This window comes from Heptranchias perlo, chromosome 40 (assembly GCF_035084215.1).
Source record: "Heptranchias perlo isolate sHepPer1 chromosome 40, sHepPer1.hap1, whole genome shotgun sequence".
In the NCBI taxonomy this organism is placed as follows: Eukaryota; Metazoa; Chordata; class Chondrichthyes; order Hexanchiformes; family Hexanchidae; genus Heptranchias; species Heptranchias perlo.
In genome coordinates this window covers 5,490,390-5,513,132 of record NC_090364.1, presented here as the reverse complement: position 1 = coordinate 5,513,132, position 22,743 = coordinate 5,490,390, and the positions used below count along the sequence as shown (strand labels likewise).

Sequence of the window (22,743 nt, the reverse complement as noted above, 5' to 3'; positions counted from 1 at the left end):
GTCCATCCTATATGGAATGGCAAGAGTTATATTGGATAAGACATTAGCTGAAATTTCTCCCATCAAACATATAATGATGCTACCAGGGCACGTCCATGTGAATCAAACAGAATGCAACAGTGAATGCAGTTATCTGAGGTTACATCTGCAAAACAGAGTGGGGATAATGTGAACTTTTGGTGATTGTGTAAAACAGGCGCTATCGGATTGGCCGCTCATGATACACCTCTCCTGATTTTCCTTTCCACTGACCTCAATAGAAAGGAAAATCGGGAGAGGTGTATAATGGGCGGCCCATCCGATAGCGCTCGTTTTACACAATCACCAAAAGTTAAAATTACCTCCAGTGTCTCTTAACTGAAGGGAAGTGTGATGATCTTTCTTGCCAGTACCGGCTTAACACCACCAGTGCATTCTTTTTCATCTACAGCAAGCTATGGGTTGCCGCTCCCCATCCAATGGTTGCACCCCCCATTTCCTCTGCTAATCAGTGGCACAGCCTTCAACTATCTCAGTCCTACTCTGTGGAACTCTCTCCCTGAGCCTTGCCACTTCTTTCTTTAATCTCAAAAGCCTTCCCAAAAACAAACTCTTTGGCCATGCCTTAAGTCACCTCCCCTAATTCTACTACTACTACTGTGTCTATTTCTCCCATGTGAAGCATCTTGGGATGCTTACTATGTTAAAGGCACTGTACAAATGCTGGATGTTGCAACAGCAGGAGCAGGAGGATCACTTTCAGGGTATCACATATCACCTGCATATTGAGGGAACAGAAAGATCAGGACTGAATAATTATACCCATATCTCCACATAGGTACAGTCTATACACCAAATGCTGAGAAAGCCATGGCATAGAATTTCTGTTGCCTGGACAGCTCGTCCTGTGTAATCTTAGATAAATGAAGAAACCCATTAACCTCTCAAAACAGTACACCCTCCAGTGCCAGCACTACTGTGAAGCCGATGCTGCTTTGAATAAAGGTGCTTAAAATGAAATGAAAAGAAGAAAAAATGAGCATATAGGATTCTGAGGGATACATGTGCTGTCAACACTTCTCACTGGATTTAGCAGGACAGCATGCACTACAGAAACACTTAAGAATGGAGACACCACATTCAGTGGAGCAACAACTTGCATTTCCGTAGCGCTCCTGAGACATCTCAGAGCACTTTACAGAGTGGCCAAAGAACAGACACCAAGCAGGTGGGAAAAGAGGGAAAAAAAGAGGTTGGGGGTAAAAGAACTCAAAGAGAAGGGTTGTAAGGGGGTTTTTGAAGCAGGAGGGGAAGCTGAAGGTAGGGTGTGGAGGGGAGCAGGGGGGTAAAAAGAGGAGTCCCAGAGGGTGGGGTCATTCACTTCTTGGGACACTTTCAGATATCCAATTTATTCCCAATGAGTTTTAATCAGCACTGATGGGGACACAGGGAAGCCTTCAATTAGAACAAAATGTTCTCAGACTGCACAGCCAATGTCAGAAATAATCCATTTTCATACTGCGTTCTAGATTAGTTTTAAAATCTTAAATTTTGATGTACAAATTGCTATAAGTAATAATTTTCCATCACAACATGACAAGCTTGAAATGATAATCCATTCAGTTGGTTGTTTTAAAGTGATATTCCAGTGTTAGAAATGCTTAGACCTGATGTTCTCCAGATAGAATGTCCCAGTGCGGTCATAAAGCATAAGGACAATCAATACTTGCTACTAGAGATGTTTGATGCTCCTGTTCTATTGAGTGGACCTCTGCCCTCACACTGGATGATCAAAGTTACGGGCCATCCTTTAGTTCAAATCGTGCAAATGTTTCTTTCTCACCATCCACATTCCCAAACGGCACAAAGCCTGCCTCCTTTGCCATTTCAGTCACACGGTTGGCAAACCCAGTTATCATTTCCTTCCGGAGATCTAGCATAAACCTTATGAAACAAAAACAGTATACATTACTTCAAACTTTTACCCACTATTCTCCAGTCTGAGCCGAACACTGACTCTTTTAACCTGCTCCTGCCCAGTAACAACTGTTCAAAGTCTTAATAAAAATTGTTGAGAAATAGTGCTCATTGTTCTTTTTATTTTTATGAAATAAGTTTAATATTTACACTGGTAATTAAAGACATTGAATCCTGGTTGTTCACTGCAAACTTTTTTTTTTGCTTGAACTATTTATTTTGGGGTCTCACTAAGTGGGCAGCTGTGTACCAGGAGCTCCTCATGAGCAACTGGGTTTGTAGCACAGCCCACCATGCGAGTGCATTGCCACCATCCTCTCGACTTCAGCATATGCAGCATAACCCATTGAATGATTTCAGCAATTGGAGGCATAGAGCTTCAGTACTCTCTGCAAGTAACCCTTGATACCAATGCTGGGGCGATCCTTGTTGAATGAGCAGCAAAAACATAACCAATGCTCTATGCTGGTAGACTGCTTGATTTTGGTTGTTTAAATTCCAGCAATACCCTAGTGCGTTAAGCCTTGATTCTGTTGACCTGTACCTAAGCTCTCTGGACTTGGGTAAGCGGGGTGTGTCCCCATGGAGAGAGGCTGTGCACTACATATTGGGCAATCAGATACATTACCTGTATATTTTTTAAAAATTCGTTCATTGGATGTGGGCGTCGCTGGCGAGGCCAGCATTTATTGCCCATCCCTAATTGCCGTTGAGAAGGTGGTGGTGAGCCGCCTTCTTGAACCGTTGGAGTCCATGTGGTGAAGGTTCTCCCACAGTGCTGTTAGGAAGTGAGTTCCAGGATTTTGACCCAGCGACGATGAAGGAACGGCGAAATATTTCCAATGAATTTCTCAGCAGTTTGGTTTGCAGACCCTTAAACAAGCGATGGGTTTCTGCATGTGTCAGACCAGAAAAATTTCCTTCAATTGGAAGTGGAGAGGGACTTAAAATCATGTCTGTGAGCAGTGAAAGGGCCATTTAAGTGAAGTATCAAAATCCATGAAAAACTTACTTTGCTAATTCCACAATTAGAGTTGCTTGTGGTGCAGCAATCTGCTTCAACTCTGGTTTCAGCTGGTGAACCATACTGGAAAAAAATAAGAAAAATTACAGAAAGATACAGACAGAGAAAAAACACAAAAATAGCATGAAAGTGCAAAACATAAGAAGCAGACAAGCAACAGAAAGTAGGAGACAATGGAGCAGAGTCCACGTGAGAAAAATAGTGAAAGAATGCAGAAGAAAGGGCACAAGGGAGGAAAAGAGAAAATACGGAAGACAGAATATGCAAGACAGCATTTTAAAGGAGGCAAGTGAAAAAAAGGAGTGCTTTGTGTTGTGTGTTTTGGAGTCGAACCAGCAACACATTAATGGAGCTATTGCAACAAAGGCATTTGCAACACACATATACGGTACAGAGAAATGAAACACACACAGAACGTCTGCAGTTCACCTGCAGGAGAAGTAGATCACATTAAATAGGTTGCTGTATTTGCTCTTCTTATGAAGCTCTGTTGCACAGTTTAATGGTAGGAAATGAATCTTCACATCAGGCAGGGGGAGGTAATCTGAGGGAAGAGAGAAAAAAAGTTAAGTAACTGAATTTTCTTACATCTACCCAAGCCGACACATGGAAACCAGAGATGTGTATCACTGTTAAAACAATCACAAAAAACAAACTTTCTTGCAAATCATGCACAGATTATGAAAACAACATGAGCGCTTATGAACGTTGGTAGGATTTTACAGCATGCAAGGAAGTCCTGGATCCCAGGGTCAGTACCATGGAGTCAGAAATATGCCACAGGAGCGACACAGGCTTTTGGTACTTTTCCTCTAGTGATGTCTTGAGCTAACCCAGAGATATATGAGGATCAACAAATAGGGAACGATGTCTTCCTCTAACCTATTAGCACCCGTTCAATATGCAACTTGTGTAAATCAAAGATAACAATTAATTATTGACAGGAACAAGCCACTGAACAAGTGCTCTGTGTTTGATCCCCTCCCCTGAGTTTTTCTGTAAACTGTACCATATTCAGCTGTACAACGGCCTCCATTGGACTCTGTGCCATTCATCTCTTTGTCATGCTTCACTGTTCCCTCCTCCATCACAATCCCTGGCTGTTGACTTTTATGAGTCGATTCGTCCTTTGTATTAGAAGGGTCATTCACCATCTCGGCTTCCTTCTCCTCCTCTTCTTCTGTAATCTCACTCACGGTGGCTTTTTCCGTTAGTGGCAGCAATACATATCTCTCCTTTGCAACTAGCTCGTGGAACAAGGCTATTATGTTGTATTGAGAGATATCCTGTGCTGTCTACAGAAAAGAAACAATCAAAAAATTTTATTGGTTTTCATTATTATGTACTAATTGCCCTAATTATGTGGCTACATGCAGGAATGCCATAAGCAGTCATTATTTTGATGCTAGGTAGATGAAATTCAGTGAATTCCAGTCTCAATCAGTTTCAAGCGGGCACAGACCCATGGCACAAAACTGCCCTTAATTTGGCACTAATCAGCAATCTCACTCAGATAGGGAGCACATTGACTCCTAGGAAATGAAAATGTCACACTGGTGCAGTCGGAACTGACTCGCATTCTCTTTAATACAACTTCTGGACCCGGGCTTGTAAATACTTGAATACCATATGGATCTCATCAACTAGCTAAGTACGCTGCAGATGTCCTTTATCAGGATTCTTCACTCTCTAAGGGAGTGCTAAAGTGAACAACGTCATAATGGTTGTAAAACAGAAGGATTGATTTGTTACCTTAACATGGATGCCATTTGCTGTCTTTAGAAGGGATTGCTCTTCAGTTACAATTCCAAATGCAATGTATGGACTTGTGACAATATCTCCCCAGTAACCACGGGCAGGAACCTTCTCCCCTTTCTGCAGGAAAAGAGTGCAATCTTCATAAGGAAATTAGGGAAATTAATTGATGTCTGGTAACAATGCTTACAGATTAAAAATAAAATTTCTGTGGCTTACTTCCTGTAACTGTGGCTCTGCTTGTCTCCCACTCTTTAATTCTATCTGTCTCGTTTTCCCTGCCTTTCACTTGTCTTCTACTTTTTCAATCACTCTCTCTATGGCTGTCACACTATTTATTCTTGTCATCTGTTTATAATGTCAGACTTTTTCCTCACTATTTCTGCAAGTCTTTCTTGGTCTCCTTTTTCTTTCTGTATGATTTCACTCTCTGTATGCCTCTCTGTATGACTCTCATCATCTCCTTTTCCTCTCACCCGGCCACTTCACTTCAGGGAAATTATATAGCAACACAATCACAATGCAAGTTCTTTTTCTTTCTTTCATGATGGGCACCTTTTTCCCATTGCCTCCAGAACTCATCCTCACCCAATACGTGTGTGTGTATATGTGTGTGCGTACGTATGCACGCATACTCTCAGTTGTGTATTATCAAGAAAGTGAAATAGAAGGAGAACGCACGCACCTGATATCTTCCTCCAAGGGAAGGGAACTGGAAAATGTGATCACATGAAAATAAGTACCTCAGGTGATGGGACGGAAGTACTACTGACCCAAATCTTTCAGGTCAACTTACCTGAATTGCTATCTTCCTTCTTTAAAACCCATCGTAATAATGAAAGAACATTGCTCCCCATTACCAATAAAAGCTAACCCCTCATCCAAAAGTTACTAATATATCCCTTTCTTTTTTTAACCTAAATTTCTGACATTTTCAATATTATACAAATTTTGCAAAACAGATGCTTGACTTATGGTTGAACGTACATAATTCATAAGCAGCCCAGAAGCCAGCGATTTGTTAGGAACGTCGTACAACCCCTCGCGAACCTCAAATGCCAAGCCGTTATCTCTCCACTGGTAGTACTGTCGATTGTTTACTTCACAAGCCTGCAACAGGGCAAAATTATTAACAATCTTAAAATGGACTGCACAATGACGGTCATTTATGACTCAGTGCTGGTAAAATGAGAAAAAAGCCCGTTGGGAAGACGCTTTCAGCAAGATCATCCCCATATAGGAATTTATAATGGAAATATAAAAATAAGGATAAAAGCTACGACTTGAAAATGGAGACTCAATTATGTCTGTGTGCCCTGGTCCAATTAAATCCCCAGCTTTTAACCCTGCCTAACCTGAAGACTGCCCTTGGTTTTGGTTCCCCATGTGAAATGCCACAGGAGATTGATTAGTAATATATTAAAAATCTTAGGTCTGCACACACTTCCTGTGTCAACTTTCCCCATTTGAATGTTTCCTACATCCAAATGTATAATTGAAACTGCCTTTGTAAATTTGTCATTCTGATATTACACCCTCCCATCAGTGGTGGCACTGTAACACCTCAGCTTTCTGTTTCCCAACTCCAAATTCACCTCAATATCCAGATTAGAAATATGGGATATAGTTCAGTCAGTAGTATTACAGCGATGCTTTACTTACGACAAAAGTGCATTACCTATAGGGCTTCTAATGTTTGAATTCATTCAGCAAGTATTTTGGCAGCCTTGCATTATCAATCTGCTGAAGCTATAGATTCTTGTTAACACACGCAAAACCCAGAGAAAGGGACCTTCATTTCCTGTGCCGCAATTTGATTTAAACCCAGATCTTAAACATCAAAAGAGTTTATTCGAATACAGTCCACCACCCATCCCAATGAGAGAATTTTATGTCTTCTCATCACCGAAAAGCTTGGCTGGTTTTAACGTTATTGCACCACCCACCCCCTGAGCTCTAATACTTACCCCTCTATCATGCAATTTCATATGCAAGTCCCAATCATAGGCTCCTTGCTTAGAGTCGTATCGGTTGCCCAAATATTGCCTGTTTCGTAAATCCCACATCTTATTGATCTGAAACACCTTTTGATCCGGATTCCTCCAGAATTTAAAAGTAGCTTCCAACTGGTCTCTCTCTTTAAACTGCAAGAGGGTGCAAAAAAAGAGCTTTAAAATTGAAAATCAAACTCTTATAAGAATGGATCTAATTAGGAAAGGACTTGCTAAATAACTTTTGTACCAGAGCATCAAACTTCACACAGCGTATTTTAAGGTTCATTACGCACATTGCAGCTAGTAACTCTTACAAACAGGACTGAAGTACTTCTGCCACTGGAATCCACAACAATGTGCAACCAGTGACTCCCTGGATGACTTGCAATGCAATCTTTCACAAGCATGAGCATCATGTTCAAAAGTGCTGAATCTATGAGACATAATTTTGATGCTAAAGAGAATTGGCAGTACTAGAGAGAGCTACATAATCCACTAATTTAGTGCAAACAAAATAAAACCACCAATCATGGGGTTTACAATGGGAGCTACTGCAGGAACTCAGGAAAGCTGGTCATGGGAATGATGATCAGATTGCCAGTCTACAGGGGCTTACAGAGAACTGCCAGCCAGCCAGCCAAAGGAGGGTGGAGTGAACTAATCAATAGAATGCACCTAGATGCACCAGTGGAACAGAGCCAGCCGCTAAGAGAGGGGGAGGAAGTAAACAAGCCGATAGTAAGGTCAACCTCCGCAGGATTGGGAAAGAGAGAAAGAATGAGAGAGAGAGAGAGAGAGAAAGAGAGAGAGAAAACCAAGTAATACTGACATGCAGGCCCATTTTGTCCAAATGGCTAATGTCACATGGAAAGCCTGCTCAGGAGATATTTGCACATTTAAATTTATGTATATAACATCATTTGTTTCTGGTCTGTCTCCAGATATGCTCACTCCTACAGATATTGCACATTAGAGACATGAAGTTGGATAGTAAGCTTACCACAAATAACACAATTAGCTAAATGAACTAAGTCCAAATTGATCAAGGATTATCTAGGCAACATAAGGGGATGCTTATATACCCAAGTATATTTTTAAAAATTTGCTGCCTTCCATATGCTCCATTTGTAAGTAGCATAGCGTAGGAAGGGGCGCGGAGCCACGCAAGAACAAAACACTACTAGCTTCCTACCTTCAGGCCAGACATGTCAACCATTGGTAATTTCTTATGAAGGTAATCAAGGTCCGTTACATAGTGGATGAAGAGGTTAGCCTTTTCCTGCAGGTAGGTTGCAGTCTGATTCCGTATCAGACTATTACCAAACAACTCAAGCAGGAGTTCACTCTTTTCTGCAGAAAAAAAGAATCGTTTAAGAATTTAAAATAAAGGAAAGCATCACAACTGGAGAATTAGAAGAGTGTAGTTTGGTGCATTTTACTACAGAATAGCAAATAAACATATACCTTGTAAACCCATCTGTCCTGGGGGTTCCAGAGCAATAGTGAGAAAAAGAAGATGTCGGCCTATCTGCTCCAAGTTATTCTCCACAACGTAGAACTGGCATAAGGAAGAAATAAGAATGTCAATGTACAATAGGATCGAGCAAATATGATCGTAAAATATAAATAGCAGCATATTATGCTCATTGCTAAACATCATTTAAAATGTATTAGCAAAAAGAAATTTTAAAAAGATGAGCTCCATTAAAATGGAAATATTGATATGTGGGGGACTCTGCACGCTCCCTGTACACCCCACCCCATGTGTTTTCTTTACCATCAGCACACCACAAGACTGCCTCCTTCAGCCACGAGGGATGCCCCAGGCTGCAATCCTCACCAAGACCACTGTGACTGTCTAGCAAGAAATGAGATATGAGCAAGCTAAGTTGGCCAGTAATTGTGTTCTCCCACACCAACACCACCACAATTGGCCTCAGTACCTTGGGCTAGGGAAGAGGGGGGGAAATAGGAAATTAAAACCCAGTGTTCCCACTTCTGGTTATCGAGAGACTGAAGCCTCACTGGAAAGGGCACATCTGTGAACAATGGGCAAGGACAAGATTGGCTCAGCTTCTAGAGCTGAATAGCTTGATGACACTCACTGCCTAGGCAGTCAGCACCAGTGGACTGGTATCACAACGAGAATCCAGGAAGGAAGGAAAAATCAAATCAAAAAGGATTCTGCTGTCTTCTGGTTCTTGACTTACATTAATCTTTCTCCTTGGCCAGCGGTGAGCTCGGCAGATAGTTGTTAAGAGATGTCGGCTGTCACCAGCGCCAACCATGAGAACATTCAGTTCTGGAACATTATCTTCTTTTGAGCTCAGAGCTTCCATTGAAACAGTTAAACCTGAGAATAAGGAAAGCCAAGGTTACAAAATGCAGTATTTAGAAGATTCAAATAACACCAGATGCAATTAGAAGAATCGGGTTGAGGTGAGTTTTAAGCAGGCATTATTTTTCTGATGATAAGAACCCCTCTATGGGTCACAGTTGTGTCCCATCAGTGCTGCTGCATAGTGCACTGGTGCTTCAATACACTGATCCCCTGCCCATTTATTTCAGTAATGCAATCAACTGCTGCCGATTAATCTAAACCTTTATCATGCTTTTTCCAGCATTACTTCAAAGACTTTTATAAGCTCACTTGAAGTATCTCTCCAAGTATAGATTGCAGGCATTGCTAGTGGTACATGAATGCACTGTTGCCTCGATTATGACTACTGATTAAACTCATTATTAGAATATTCTGATGCATTAACAACACCTACTCAAAAACAAATCAGTAGCAGCATCATTGATTATAGTGTGATGGCAGAAGACAGACCAGTATCCAACACAAATACACTTTAGACTTCAGTTTGGAAGCCAGGCATCTGACTTTTATTGCATCTACTGTCTGCAATTGCCTGCAAATTAGTCCAGCTAAAAGATCATCTATATATTATTAAAATCGATATGTCATCATCTTTCCATTCAAAGGCCCCATGTCAACAGTTCCAATGGGGTTTTCAATGTTAAATGGGTCCATTACCAGAGTTCTTTCAAATCCCTTTTCTCTTCCATGTTGGATTCTAGTATCCCCATTTTTCTGCCTTCACTTAGTCTGCTTTTGGATAGGGATTTTCCTTCTAATTATAAATATTCCCAGTCTGGTCCTGTTCCTCAATCCCCACTGTCGTTTGCAAAATCTTCCTAGCACATACTTACACCTCAAGATGCCACTGTGAACTGGAGTAAACACTTACTTTAAAATATTCCTAGCCCCACTCCTTTGCTCCCACTCTGCCCCAACAATATAAATTGATTTAAAAACATTGAGTGCTTATAATGGGAAGCAGATGAAACAGGCTTTCCCTCCATTTCATGTGCTGCTCCTTCATCACAATCTGGACTTAGCTACCAGGACCCAAACAAAATCACTACAATGGGACAGGCAGAGTTAAGTGACAGGCAACCGCACCACTCAATCCCACCATCAACTGATTGTGACCCCACTTCCACACACTACATTACAATGCCGAAACGATGCAGAGTTTAAAGAAAAATAGAAGTTACTATGTTTGACTTTTGTTGAGATTTTCACTTCATTCTCACCTTTTCTTTGGAAATCCATTGCTGGGCTGAACCCCCACCAGGTCACTACTCCAAACCCTTCCCCGGTCCCACAGGCAGTCATCTCTTAATACCAGACTGAGGAATATAAAAACAATTATATTAAATACACCACAACATTGCATCAACTCAGTTATAGAAAACAAAGTTTCCAATTTTATTTTCCAGAGTTTTAAATTTCAATCACTGGTCTCCCAAGAGCCAAGGAAAGCATTTGGCAGAGGTTATCTCTCTTCTATTTGATGCTGACTCAACACATGCATGATTTTAACCCCTGTCAGATAGAACTCTCATCTCCATCAGTCAAAGCTTCTATCCACACAACCAGCTACAGTAAATACTGAAGTCTTGGAGATTCAACTAAGAGAAATAAAAAGGTTGATTTCTTCCCATCATTTTACTAATTTCAGAATATACTGTTCAAAGATGAATTGTGGCATAAATTCACAAACATATCCATCTTTAAACCACAATTTCAAAACACAGCCTAGATTTTTGCTAAGTTATCCCAGTTCTCTAGCATAAGTTGAGTGATTGGGGCAGAAAATGCAGTGGGAGCCAAACTGCCATCTCCCCACCTGCCCTTGCTGTTTCCAAGATTTCCACCTGGAAGTGATGAGGAAACATACAATATAAGCCTATGCAAAATTAGATATCTGGCATATTTCCTGTCATTTGCACCATAGCAATGCTGGACACAAGGGATGTCTGTTTGTCCCAGACACCCAGCAATGCTATGCTACGACAGCCATTTACAATTTAATTGGTCCCCAAACCTGTGCAAACAATTGATGAACAATTACATCGGCTTTAGTGCCAAATTTAAAAAACAAAATAATTCATTTAATTGTTACTGGCAACACTGTGTCTGCCACAAGTGCTATCCTGCAACAGGTTTCTGGGATCTGCTGCAGCCATTTTCTGGCCCCATTGCAAATGGGATCCTCAGCTGAAACCCTTATCCATGCTTTTGTCACCTCCAGACTCGATTTTTCCAACGTTCTCTTTCCTTTATCCAAACCATAGATTCCAACTTGTCCAAAATGCAGCTGCTCATGTCTCGTCGCACACTGTCCCGTTCTTCCATCACTCCCATCCTTGCTGACGATGTTACCCAATGCATTAAATGTAAAACGCTTATCTACTTTTTGTCCTTCACCCTTTAGTCTTCCGACTCTGACCTCGTGCAGCTCCCTCCCTGGCAGAGCTTTCAGCCACCTAGGCCCTGCTCTCCTTAACTCTCTCCCAAGGCCCATCTGCCTCTCTACTTTTCTCTCTTCCTTTAAAAACCTTCTTAAAACTCATCTTTTCTCCCAAGCCTTCAATGACACTACAACAGTGACTACATTTCAGAAGTACTTGGCTGTGAAGCATTTTGGGACATCCTGAATTAATTAAAAGTGCTGTAAAATGCAAGTTCTTTCTTTCTTTCACACCTCCTAATATGCCTTGGAATGTTTTGAATATTAAAAGTGCTAAACAAATATGATGGTGCTGTTAATACTGTTATGTTGAAAACTATAGTGGACTCATTTTCTGGAGGATTCCTTTCCATGTAACACTTGTAGAAATAAGGCCTGCATGGAACAGTGCAGGAAGATAGAATGCAACATGCTCACAAGCAGTATCTCAGACAGAGCATCCCGTATGTGTATCACACACTCACACAATGGTTGCCACATAGTCAGTTGTGGATCAGGCTTCATGGTTTTGACCGACTTTTCTGGAAATTTCTAAAATGTAAACTGGGCACTAAATGCTTGACTATTAAAACACAATCCAATTTTTGTGACTTAGTTCTGTCTTGAGGAGACATTAATTAAGGTTTTCAATGAATTTGCATCAGCAGCAAAACAACACCAGTCCATGGCCCCCAACGCCAGTCCATGAACCCCATCGTCAGTCCATGAACCCCCAACACCAGTCCATGGCCCCCAACGCCAGTCTATGGCCCCCAACGCCAGTCCATGAACCCCATCGACAGTCCATGAACCCCATCGTCAGTCCATGAACCCCCAACACCAGTCCATCGCCCCCAACGCCAGTCTATGGCCCCCAACGCCAGTCCATGAACCCCATCGACAGTCCATGAACTCCATCGTCAGTCCATGAACCCCCAACGCCAGTCCATGAACCCCCAACGCCAGTTCATCAACCCCCAACGCCAGTCCATCAACCCCCAACGCCAGTCAAGCTGCTTCTCCTCTGCCCATGTACCATACCAGACAGCCTGATAAGCATCTACCACCTTCCCCTGCCAGTCATAAAAAGAAAGCAGTTCTCACAGCACTGCAGGGCCAGCAACTAACACGCGCTTTCGAAAATAAGCAAATAGGACGACATAAAACTGTGCAAATTCTCACAGCGTGCCGAAGGATAAAATCGGATGCCCCACGTTTGATGAACAGCCCGCTGCACCAATCGAAACTCCCTGCTGGCCGGAATGTTCCAGTTACCAAGACAATTTAGCCAATCCCAATGAGGCAGGGGCGGGACTTTCGGTCGGCGCGGGTGGACGCGGTCTCCTTGGTAACGAGCTCACCAACTGAAAACAAGGGCGGGTGTGCGATTTGAAACGCAGGCTCGCGCTCTCTGCGTTTACCGGCGCGAGCGCGGCGCCGCGACCAGGAGAAGGTGGCGTTGTCCCCAAGACGGCGCCACCGTGAGGAGATGCCCTGGACAACCGTGACAGAAGGTAATGACTTAGTCTCTCTCAGACAGAGCTGTCCACATTGGGAATGAGATTTACGCCTTTCATCAAACAGAGTGAGACTGTTAACCCATTTAAAGGTTATTTATTATACGACTGACATACATCGAACTGGATCACATTTGCATATTACCAAGTATGAGAGAAAGAAATTAACTGCATTTATATAGCGTCTTTCACGACCTCAGGCCATCCCAAAGCACTTCACAGCCAATGAAGTACTTTTGGAAGTGCAGTCACTGTTGTTCTGTAGGAACCACGTTGTAGGGCACAGCGAGATCCCACAAACAGCAATGAGATAAATGACCAATTAACCTGCTTTAGCGGTGTATGAGTGAATGTAAAGGATCCCATGGCACTGTTCAAAGAACCTCTCTTTCGCGGGTTGCTCCGCGCCCGGGTGGCCCTGGAGATGGAGCACGCGGTGTCTGCCGGTACGCTTGAGGCTTTCCGCGACCGGTGGGCACCGCAGGGGCTGGAATGCATCCTGGACGAGGATAATAAAGTTTTAATTTGAAAACTTGGTTTTGGTCTGTTTGGTTTTTCGTTCTTAAGCACACCCCACACCCCCCCTTATAAAAGGGGGGCCTAATTTGGTAGAAAAAAAAGTGTCCTGGCTAACATAACTCCCACAACCAATGCCACCAAAACAGATTAACTGGACAGTTATTTCACTTACAAGTTTGTGGGATCTTGCTGTGTGCACATTGGCTGTAGTATTTGCCTACATAACCACGCTGATTACATTTCAATAAGTAATTCATTGGTCGTCAAGCACTTTGGGTTGTCCTGAGATTGTGAAAAACACCATGTAAATGCAAGATATTTTCACCTTCGTGTTGAGGGGTTTTTCTGCCATTCACACACATTAAATTGTTTTTAAATTACCATCCAACCACTCTGAAGGCAATCAGTTGGTCCGCTCCGAGTCATGTCTCTACTTACTTGGTAATACAACACGCAGACCACAGTTTAGGAACCGATCAGAAATAATGGGTTGAGAACATAATGCAGTGAGAAATGGTCATTCAGTCCCATCAAGCCTTGTAAAGACTGCGCACAACCTGTTCTATTATGGCCAGCACTCAACCCAGTAAATCCCCTGAGTAAAGATTATACAAAGTTTCTTTTTGCCTCGGAGCCTGCCAAGAATTTAAGATTATCTGTGAAGTAAATTGCGGTTGGGGCAAATTACAATGTTGACATAGCTCTAAGAATATCCCAACATCAGTAGAGGGAATACTGTAAATCAGGAAATGTTTGCTGTCAATTAAATTTTTGCTACATTTCCACAGATTCAGGTGCCTACAAATTTAAATTTGCTGCATTTCAATGTTAAAGCCCTTTTGTTCTACTTGGTATGAAGTGGCAATTTGCCTGATTGCACTATACAAGGAGCAGATTTAATCTGATGTGCTCTTATTGTGCCACAAACTCCATTCTCTAGCCACTGACTCCATGGGTGTAATTTTAAGCGGGGGGAGGCAGGTGGAGGGGGGGTTTAAATATAAAAAAATGGGAAACTCGACCTCAACCCGTCTACTTTCGGTTTTAATGGAGGTGGGTTGGAGGGTGGATGACTAACCCGCTCTCCGGAGGCGGGTCCTGAATTTAAATATTTTAATGAGGATGCGTGCCTAACATTTTAGCTCTCTTTCAGATTTAATGCTGGCCGACCAAGTTTCCCAGGCCTCGGGAAACGCAGCAGCTGAAGGGAGGCGAGAACGGCTGGAACAGGTAAGTGCGTTTCCAGCACTGCTTGTGGGCCAGGGAGAGCAGGAGTGCTTCACTCCGGCCCACCAAGCTGACCTGCTTCCCTTCCCGCGATCGGGCCCCACGATTGTCCCCCCTTCCACGCGATTGGACCCCTCCCAACAGTCTCCGACTCAACCCCCCACCGATGTCTGACTCAATCCCCGCCCCCCCCAATGATGTCTGACCCGCAATCTCTCCCCCCCTCAGTTCTGCTCCTAGACTACGGTCTGGTGCTGCAAGCCTACAGACTCGACAGCCAGTCAGACTCTCAATCTGTCTGGCTGCGGCCGGGAAACGGATTCAAAAAATTTAAACCAGGTCCTGCTGTTAAATTCGGCAGGACCTCTGGGAAACCCATACATCTGGGTTTCCCGGCCGCTAAATCTCCACCCTGCTCCCTCCCTGCCTCCCCGTAAATATCGGGGCCCATCGCTCTCCCTGGCCACTGTCTGAGGCTGAATCAGACTGTTTGCAACCTGGGCATCCTATTTAACCTTGAGCCGAGCATCCTACCCCGTACCCTCTCCATCACTAAGACTGCCTACTTGCACCTCCATAACAACACCCATCTCTATCCCTGCCTCAGCTCATCGACTGAAACCCTCATCCATGCCTTAGTTACCTCTCGACTATTCCAATGCCCTCCTGGCTGGCCTTTCACCTTTCACCTTCCTTAAACTTGAGCTTGTCCAAAACTCTGCTGTCCGTATCTGAACTTGCACCAAGTCCTGTTCACCCATCACCGCTGCGCTTGCTGAGCTACATGGGCTCCTTGCCCAGCAACACTTCGATTTTAAAATTCTCATCCTTCTGTTCAAATCCCTCCATGGCTTCGCCCCTCCCTATCTCTGTAACCTCCTCCAGGCCTACAACTCTCTGAGACTTCTGCGCTCCACCAATTCTGACTTCTTATGCACTGCTGATTTTCATCGCTCCACCATTAGCGGCCGTGCCTTCAGCTGCCTAGGCCCTAAGCTCTGGAATTCCTTCCCAAACTTCTCCGCCTCTCTCTCCTCCTTTAAGATGCTCCCTAAAACCTCCCTCTTTAACCAAGGTTTTGGTCACGTGCCCTAATATTTCCTTGTATAGCTCGTTGTCAAATTTTCTTTGATAATACTCCTGTGAAGTGCCTTGGGATGTTTTACTACGTTAAAGGCGCTATGCAAGTTATGGTTGTTTATCTCATTGCTGTTTGTGGGAACTTGCTGTGCACAAATTGGCTGCCCTTTTTCCCTCCATTGCAACTGTCACTACACTTCGAAAGTACTATGAAGTGCTTTGGGACGTCCTGAGGTTGTGCAAGGTGCTATATTAATGCAAGTTCTTTCTTTTTATATGGCCCCTGAGGCTCCATGGGCCTATGCGGCCCATAAAGACATTAGCTTGGATACCCCTGGCTGACATGGTGAATCAAATGTCTTTCAGCAAAATATCACTCTCAAATGGCTTTCAGCTAAATTAATTTTGCATGGCTTACTTAGTTTGCTTTGGAAAGTTGACTCAGTTCCAATCTTCCATCGCCAGGTACATCATCTTGGAGCCAATTCAACTCAAAAAGTTACTTGTATTTATATAGCAATTCTCACAATCTCAGGACGTCCCAAAGTGCTTTATAGCCAATGAAGTACTTTTTGAAGTATAGTCACTGTTGTAATGTAGGAAAGCGGCAGCCAATTTGCGCACAGCAAGGTCCCACAAACAGCAGTGTGATAATGACCAGATAATCTGTTTTAGTGATGTTTGCTGAAGGATAAATTTTGGCCAGGACACCTGAGAGAACGCCCCTACTCTTCTTCCAAATAGTGCTATGAGATCTTTTACGTCCACCTGAAAGGGCAGATTGGGTCTCGGTTTAACATCTCATCCAAAAGATGGCATCCCCGGCAGTGCAGCACTCCCTCAGTACTGCACTGGGAATGTCTCACTAGTTCCCTCTTCTCCCTCAGGAAGGATAGTCACTAGTTGGTGACAATTCCCCACATGGTGTTATACAGGTCCTTGGTGAGACCACATTTGGAGTATTGTGTGGAGTTTTGGTCTCCTTATCTGAGGAAGGATGTCCTTGCCATGGAGGGAGTGCGACGAAGGTTTACCAGACTGATTCCTGGGATGACAGGACTGACGTATGAGGAGAGATTGGGTCGACTAGGCTTATATTCATTAGAGTTTAGAAGAATGAGAGGTGATCTCTTCGAAACGTATAAAATTCTAACAGGACTGGACAGACTAGATGTTGGGTGGATGTTTCCGATGGCTGGGGAGTCCAGAACCAGGGGTCATGGTCTCAGGATATGGGTATGCCATTTAGAACCGAGATGAGGAGAAATTTCTTCACTCAGAGGGTGGTGAACCTGTGGAATTGTCTACCACAGAAGGCAGTGGAGGCCAAGTCATTAGGTATATTCAAGAAGGAGATAGATATATTTCTTAATGCTAAAGGGATCAAGGGATATGGGGAAAAAGCGGGAACAGGGTACTGAGTTAAACGATCAGCCAAGATCATTTTGAATGGCAGAGCAGGCCTGAAGGGCCGAATGGCCTACTCTTGCTCCTATTTTCTATGTTTCAATCTGAACTGTGTCCGTCAAGAGAAAGGTATTAAACAGAACCAGGTTGGGAGGCAATATTAGCAGGCCAATTGCCTCTCCTAAGTGGCCATTTTTCGAGCTGGAACCCGGTCTCCAGCCTGTCTTATTATTAAGGAAGTAGTAGCAGGACATTTGGAGACTCATAATACAATCAAGGAGAGTCAACATGGTTTTATGAAGGGGAAATCGTGTCTGACAAATTTATTAGAGTTCTTTGAGGAAGTAACGGGCACGGTGGATAAAGGGGAACAATGGATGCAGTATATTTGGATTTCCAAAAGGCATTCGATAAGGTGCCACATAAAATGTTACTGCACAAGATAAGAGCTCATGGTGTTGGGGGTAATATACTGGTATGGATAGAGGATTGGCTAACTAACAGAAAACAAAGAGTCGGGATAAAAGGGTCATTTTCAAAATGGCAATCTGTAACTAGTGGGGTGTCGCAGGGATCAGTGCTGGGGCCTCAACTATTTACAATATATATCAATGACTTGGATGAAGGAACAGAGTATATTGTGGCCAAATTTGCTGATGATACAAAGATAGATTAAAAAGCAAGTTGTGAAGATGACACAAAGTGTCTACAAAGGGATATTGACAGGCTAAGCGAACGGGCAAAAATTTGGCAGATAGATTATAATGTGGGAAAGTGTGAAGTCATCCACTTTGGGAGGAAAAATAAAAAAGCAAAATATTATATGAATGGAGAAATACTACAATATGCTGTGGTACAGAGGGATCTGGGTGTCCTCGTACATGAAACACAAAAAGTCAACGTACAGGTGCAGCAGGTAATCTGGAAGGCAAATGGAATATTGGCCTTTATTTCGAGGGGAATGGAGTATAAAAGCAGGGAAGTCATGCTACAACTGTACAGGGTGCTGGTGAGACCACACCTGGAGTACTGCATACAGTTCTGGTGCCCTTATTTAAGAAAGGATATACTTGCATTGGAGGCAGTTCAGAGAAGGTTCACTAGGTTGATTCCGGGTATCTTATGAGGAAAGATTGAACAGGTTGGGTCTATACTTATTGGAGTTTAGAAGAATGAGAGGAGATCTTATTGAAACATATAAGATTCTGAGCGGACTCGATAGGGTAGATGCTGAAAGGATGTTACCCCTCATGGGGGAATCTAAAACTAGGGGGCAGAGTCTCAGAATAAGGGGTCGCCCGTTTACGACAGAAATGAGAAGGAATTTCTTCTTCCAGAGGGTCGTGAACCTTTGGAATGCTTTACACCAAAAAGCTGTGGAGGCTGAGTCATTGAAAACATTCAAGGCTGAGTTAGACAAATTTTTGATCAGCAAGGGAGTCAAAGGATATGGGGAAAAGGCGGGAAAGTGGAGTTGGGGTAAAAATCAGATCAGCCATAAGAACATAAGAAATAGGAGCAGGAGTAGGCCAATCGGCCCCTCGAGCCTGCTCCGCCATTCAATAAGATCATGGCTGATCTGATCCTAACCTCAAATCCAAAGAACACATGAAGTAGGAGCAGGACCCGGCCACTCAGCCCCTGGGCCCGCTCCACCACCCACAGGGCCTTGACCGATCCGAACTCAGCTTCATGTCCAATTTCATGCCCGCTCCCCGTAACCCCTAATTCCCTTTACTTCTAGGAAACTGTCTATTTCTGTTTTAAATTTATTTAATGATGTAGCTTCCACAGCTTCCTGATCTCATTAAATGGTGGAGCAGGCTCGAAGGGCCAAATGGCCTACTCCTGCTCCTATCTCTTATGGTCTGCCCTCCCACCTGCTTGGTGCAGGGAGACTCCCCAAAAGAGAAAGGAAGAATTAAAAAAAAAGACATTTATCCATGTAGAAATGATGAATTCAGTACAGGAAATCAGGATTTAAAACATGTTGAAAATCAGAACAGAAAATTATAACATCTGCAATGATCAATTTTCTCCTGAAGGGGACAGCCTAACACAATAAGAAAGCAAGTTTGCAAAATAGTTTCGCAAATGCTTAAGACAATCCGAAATGTCTAGTAGAGAAAGGAAGGACCACTGGGCCGAGTACCTTAACTCTCCCACCCTAACATCCACTTTAATCTCTGCAACCCTACCCAGCACATTATCCCAAACATTTATCACCCTTTGTGTAAAGTTCATCCTGAAATTGGTTTTCAGTTTACTTTTCTCTATCCCACTGGCTTGCCCTACTTAGAAGTAATATCCTGGGAACACCTCATCCAAACCGTTTAATATTTTATACATTTTAATGAGGTCCCCCATTAGCCACTATGTACTTGTAACTAAGCTCATTACCCTGTGACAACAGGAAACCACACTAAAATTACCCCAATTTCTACATTAAAATATGCCATTTTTCTAGATGCTATTGAGTTGCACAAAAGTGTTGAATGGTACTCAACTGTTATCTCAACCAAAGTGCTCTGATTTGGATCTGATCCTCGCATAGTTCTGTCTACAGAAATACTCAGTGCGTCAGGCCGCATGAAATAGTAGGTGGCCTGATGAGTTGTGCCTTGGGGTGTTGGGATGTGGTTTTGGGGATGGACAGAGTCGAGAGGCGCAAGCCTTGAAATTGCTGTTAGCGAGGTCAGTGGACGATTAACACGTTTGTACGACATTCCTCTATCCGCTATATTAACCCACAGGTTAACTTGTTTAAAATAAACGGATTAATGCCTCCACTAAAGTAGCAGATGGATGCCATAAGAATGCATTGAGCGATCGCCCACTGACCTTGCCAACAGTAATTTCGGGCTACAGTTATGGAGAGGATGCATTTGCTCCGCTGATATCCAAATAATGGAGAAAATCGTCTAAAGATCACTGAGCAAAAGCACTATTATATATGACAAATATTGCGTAACATCCCTGTCACTGATATTGTTGAAAAAAGTGCACATTATGGGGTCTAACTGAAATAGTGTTCATCTAAAAAAAATTAAATTGGAGGAGAATTTTAAGGTAATTGGCAAATTTTAGGTGATTGGCAAAAGAGCCAAAGGTGAGATGTGGAGAATTTTTTTTTAGCAGTGAGTTGTTATGATCTGGAATGCACTGCCTGAAATCGAAGTGGAAGCAGATTGAATAATACCTTTCAAAAAGGAATTGGATAAATACTTGAAGGAGAGAAATTTGCAGGGCTATGGGGAAAGAGTAGGGGAGTGGAGTAATTGGATAGCTCTGTCGAACAGCCGGCTCAGGCACGATGGGCAGAATGGCCTCCTTCTGTGCTATTAAATTGTATGATTCTACAAATTTAATTTTATTTCTTCTCGAAAATTACAGCTACCTTTGCTGCAGAGTTCAGAGGCCTCAAAGATACATCTGGACTGGCAGCAGGTCTTTTATCTGTAATTCCAATTTACTCATCATTTAATAGACTCTAAAGCCCTTCACTGATCATTTTATGGGCTCTGGAGCCATTTGGTGTGACTATCAATCTACTCCCCTGAACATATGCCTGACTCGAGACTTTTGCAGTCATTTTGGTGAAGCTCATGTTCAGGTGACACTAAACAGCCTGCAATGCTGTTCTAAATTAGTCATAAGATATTTCAAATTACCTTTCTATCATTCAATTTAAAGAATACTTGAAGTCTTATAGAAAAGAAAACGGGTTATGTTTTTTTGCTGCATCTTGCTCTTGGACTGAATTACCCGATTAAGATGACTCAGACTTGTGTGATTGATGAAATGAAGAAGTGACAGATATGACTGTGGTGGGAATGTTGTAGAGTATGTAGGTCTATTGCTATTTCATTGTTTGAACAGGAGAAGGGCATCAAACAGCAGGGTTCCAATCAATACCACCAGTCACAGAAGCATGAGGAACAATACCTTAAGTTTTATTCAACAGTTCAAACTTCTGTTCACAAAATAGAATTCTGCCTGTTCACTGCAGTCTCTGATCACGTTTTTAGGGGTCGGTGTACAGTCCTTTCCCTTTTTCTGTTTTCTCTTGTTTCTTTCCTTCCTTCCATCTCCTTTGTCTTTTTTATTTCTTTTATTTTGTTTTCAAATTTTTTTTCTGTCATCCTTTTTTTTGCTGTTCTTGATCTCTTTCCTTCCAATTTTCTCCTTACAATAGAGGCACGACGCTACACAATCATAGAATGGAAATAACAATACAACCAGGTCTGGGATAAAAACAGGCCCTTGAAATATAATCATTGAGCACAGACTGCCTGAAAAATAGAGAAACACCTGGGCTTATTCAAGGTTATTCTGAACATACTGTGACATCCTGAAACAGGTACATGTCTAGGTTCGTCGACAAACTTTTTTGTGATATATTTTACAAATAGCCACAGAAAACAAACGGCTGTTCAAAGCTTATTCAACTACTGCAACTCCTAAAGGACTGAGAGTGATATCATGACGTCTTGATTCCCAGGGCAATGTCGACCTCTTCTTCAGGCTGGAGGGTATGCCACTGCGCAATGGGCCGTCTAGGGTTGGCAAGCATGTCAGACCAATGTCGAAGCTCAGCACCGGTGGCATTGCATCCCACAAAACTCTTGCCGATAGCTTCATTCTTTCCCAGTTTGTCATAATCCAGTACGGTAATGACCACCTGGACTTTCTGGAAGATGAACGGGGAAAAAGCTAAAATTGTTACTGCCGATATAGCATAAGGCAAGACACAGCTTTCTATACTGAACTGGAGGTCCTAGCCTAGATATTCTGGTCCCAGTCTGATCCTGTCCCAAATCCCAGGGACTGGTTTATTTGCATCATTGGGCCAAGCGCCTGTGTCATTTATATGGCGCTATGGGGCAGTGGGATTTCAAAGTGGCAGCTTGCCGCTCCGTCGGGGTGGGGGGGTGGTTGCGGGTGAGTGCCATTCTGACCAAAATACCCCAAAGGAGGAATGTTGCTATTGACCTGATCCTGCTATCACACGAACATACGAACTAAGAACAGGAGTAGGCCATTCGGTCCCTCGAGTCTGCTTTGTCATTTGATAAAAAAGATCATGGCTGATCTGATTGTGACCTCAACCCTACTTTCCCGTTGATACGTTACTTTCCTAATAGCAACTAATGTCTCTGATTTCTGGGGGAGTCCAGCATGCCTCCAATCCTGCCTCCAAATGTAATGTCACAACAGGGGGTGAGGGAGGGTGAAAGAAATGCCCAATCCCATATTGGAATTCCAGGACTTGGCCAGAAAGGAGGAAACAGATTCTGCTCCAAAGTCCTCCCTGCAACCCAGATTATGTCAATTCTGTGCCCAAAATGGACCATAATTTCTAGACTCATATTCAGCAGGATATAAGTTAAAATATAAGTTATTATTTTTGTTCATTTATTAGGGTGAGGGTTACACACTAACTATGGGGAATTCCTGTTTATTCA

General features: G+C 42.9%; 2 protein-coding genes across 3 annotated transcripts in view; both read right to left on the bottom strand.

The window, feature by feature from the left end:
* Positions 1-286: 286 nt before the first annotated feature.
* On the bottom strand, positions 287-12,757 carry LOC137305346 (dynein axonemal assembly factor 3-like). Its single transcript, XM_067974185.1, has 12 exons — positions 12,711-12,757; positions 10,330-10,425; positions 8,940-9,082; positions 8,194-8,287; positions 7,922-8,079; positions 6,703-6,879; positions 5,723-5,845; positions 4,733-4,855; positions 3,990-4,275; positions 3,410-3,524; positions 2,969-3,043; positions 287-1,923 (listed from the first exon to the last, which is right to left on the bottom strand). Exons 2-12 carry the CDS (start codon positions 10,409-10,411, stop codon positions 1,776-1,778), a joined length of 1,524 nt encoding a protein of 507 aa, XP_067830286.1. The 5' UTR covers positions 10,412-10,425; positions 12,711-12,757; the 3' UTR covers positions 287-1,775.
* Positions 12,758-21,215: 8,458 nt separating this feature from the next.
* The window catches only part of LOC137305345 (synaptotagmin-1-like), a 116,241-nt gene continuing 114,713 nt past the window's right edge, over positions 21,216-22,743 (bottom strand). For both annotated transcript variants that reach the window (XM_067974183.1, XM_067974184.1), the window contains one exon: positions 21,216-21,968. In XM_067974183.1, coding sequence (XP_067830284.1) covers positions 21,759-21,968 — 210 coding nt within the window. In that variant the 3' untranslated portion in view covers positions 21,216-21,758. The remainder of the gene's footprint in view (positions 21,969-22,743) is intronic.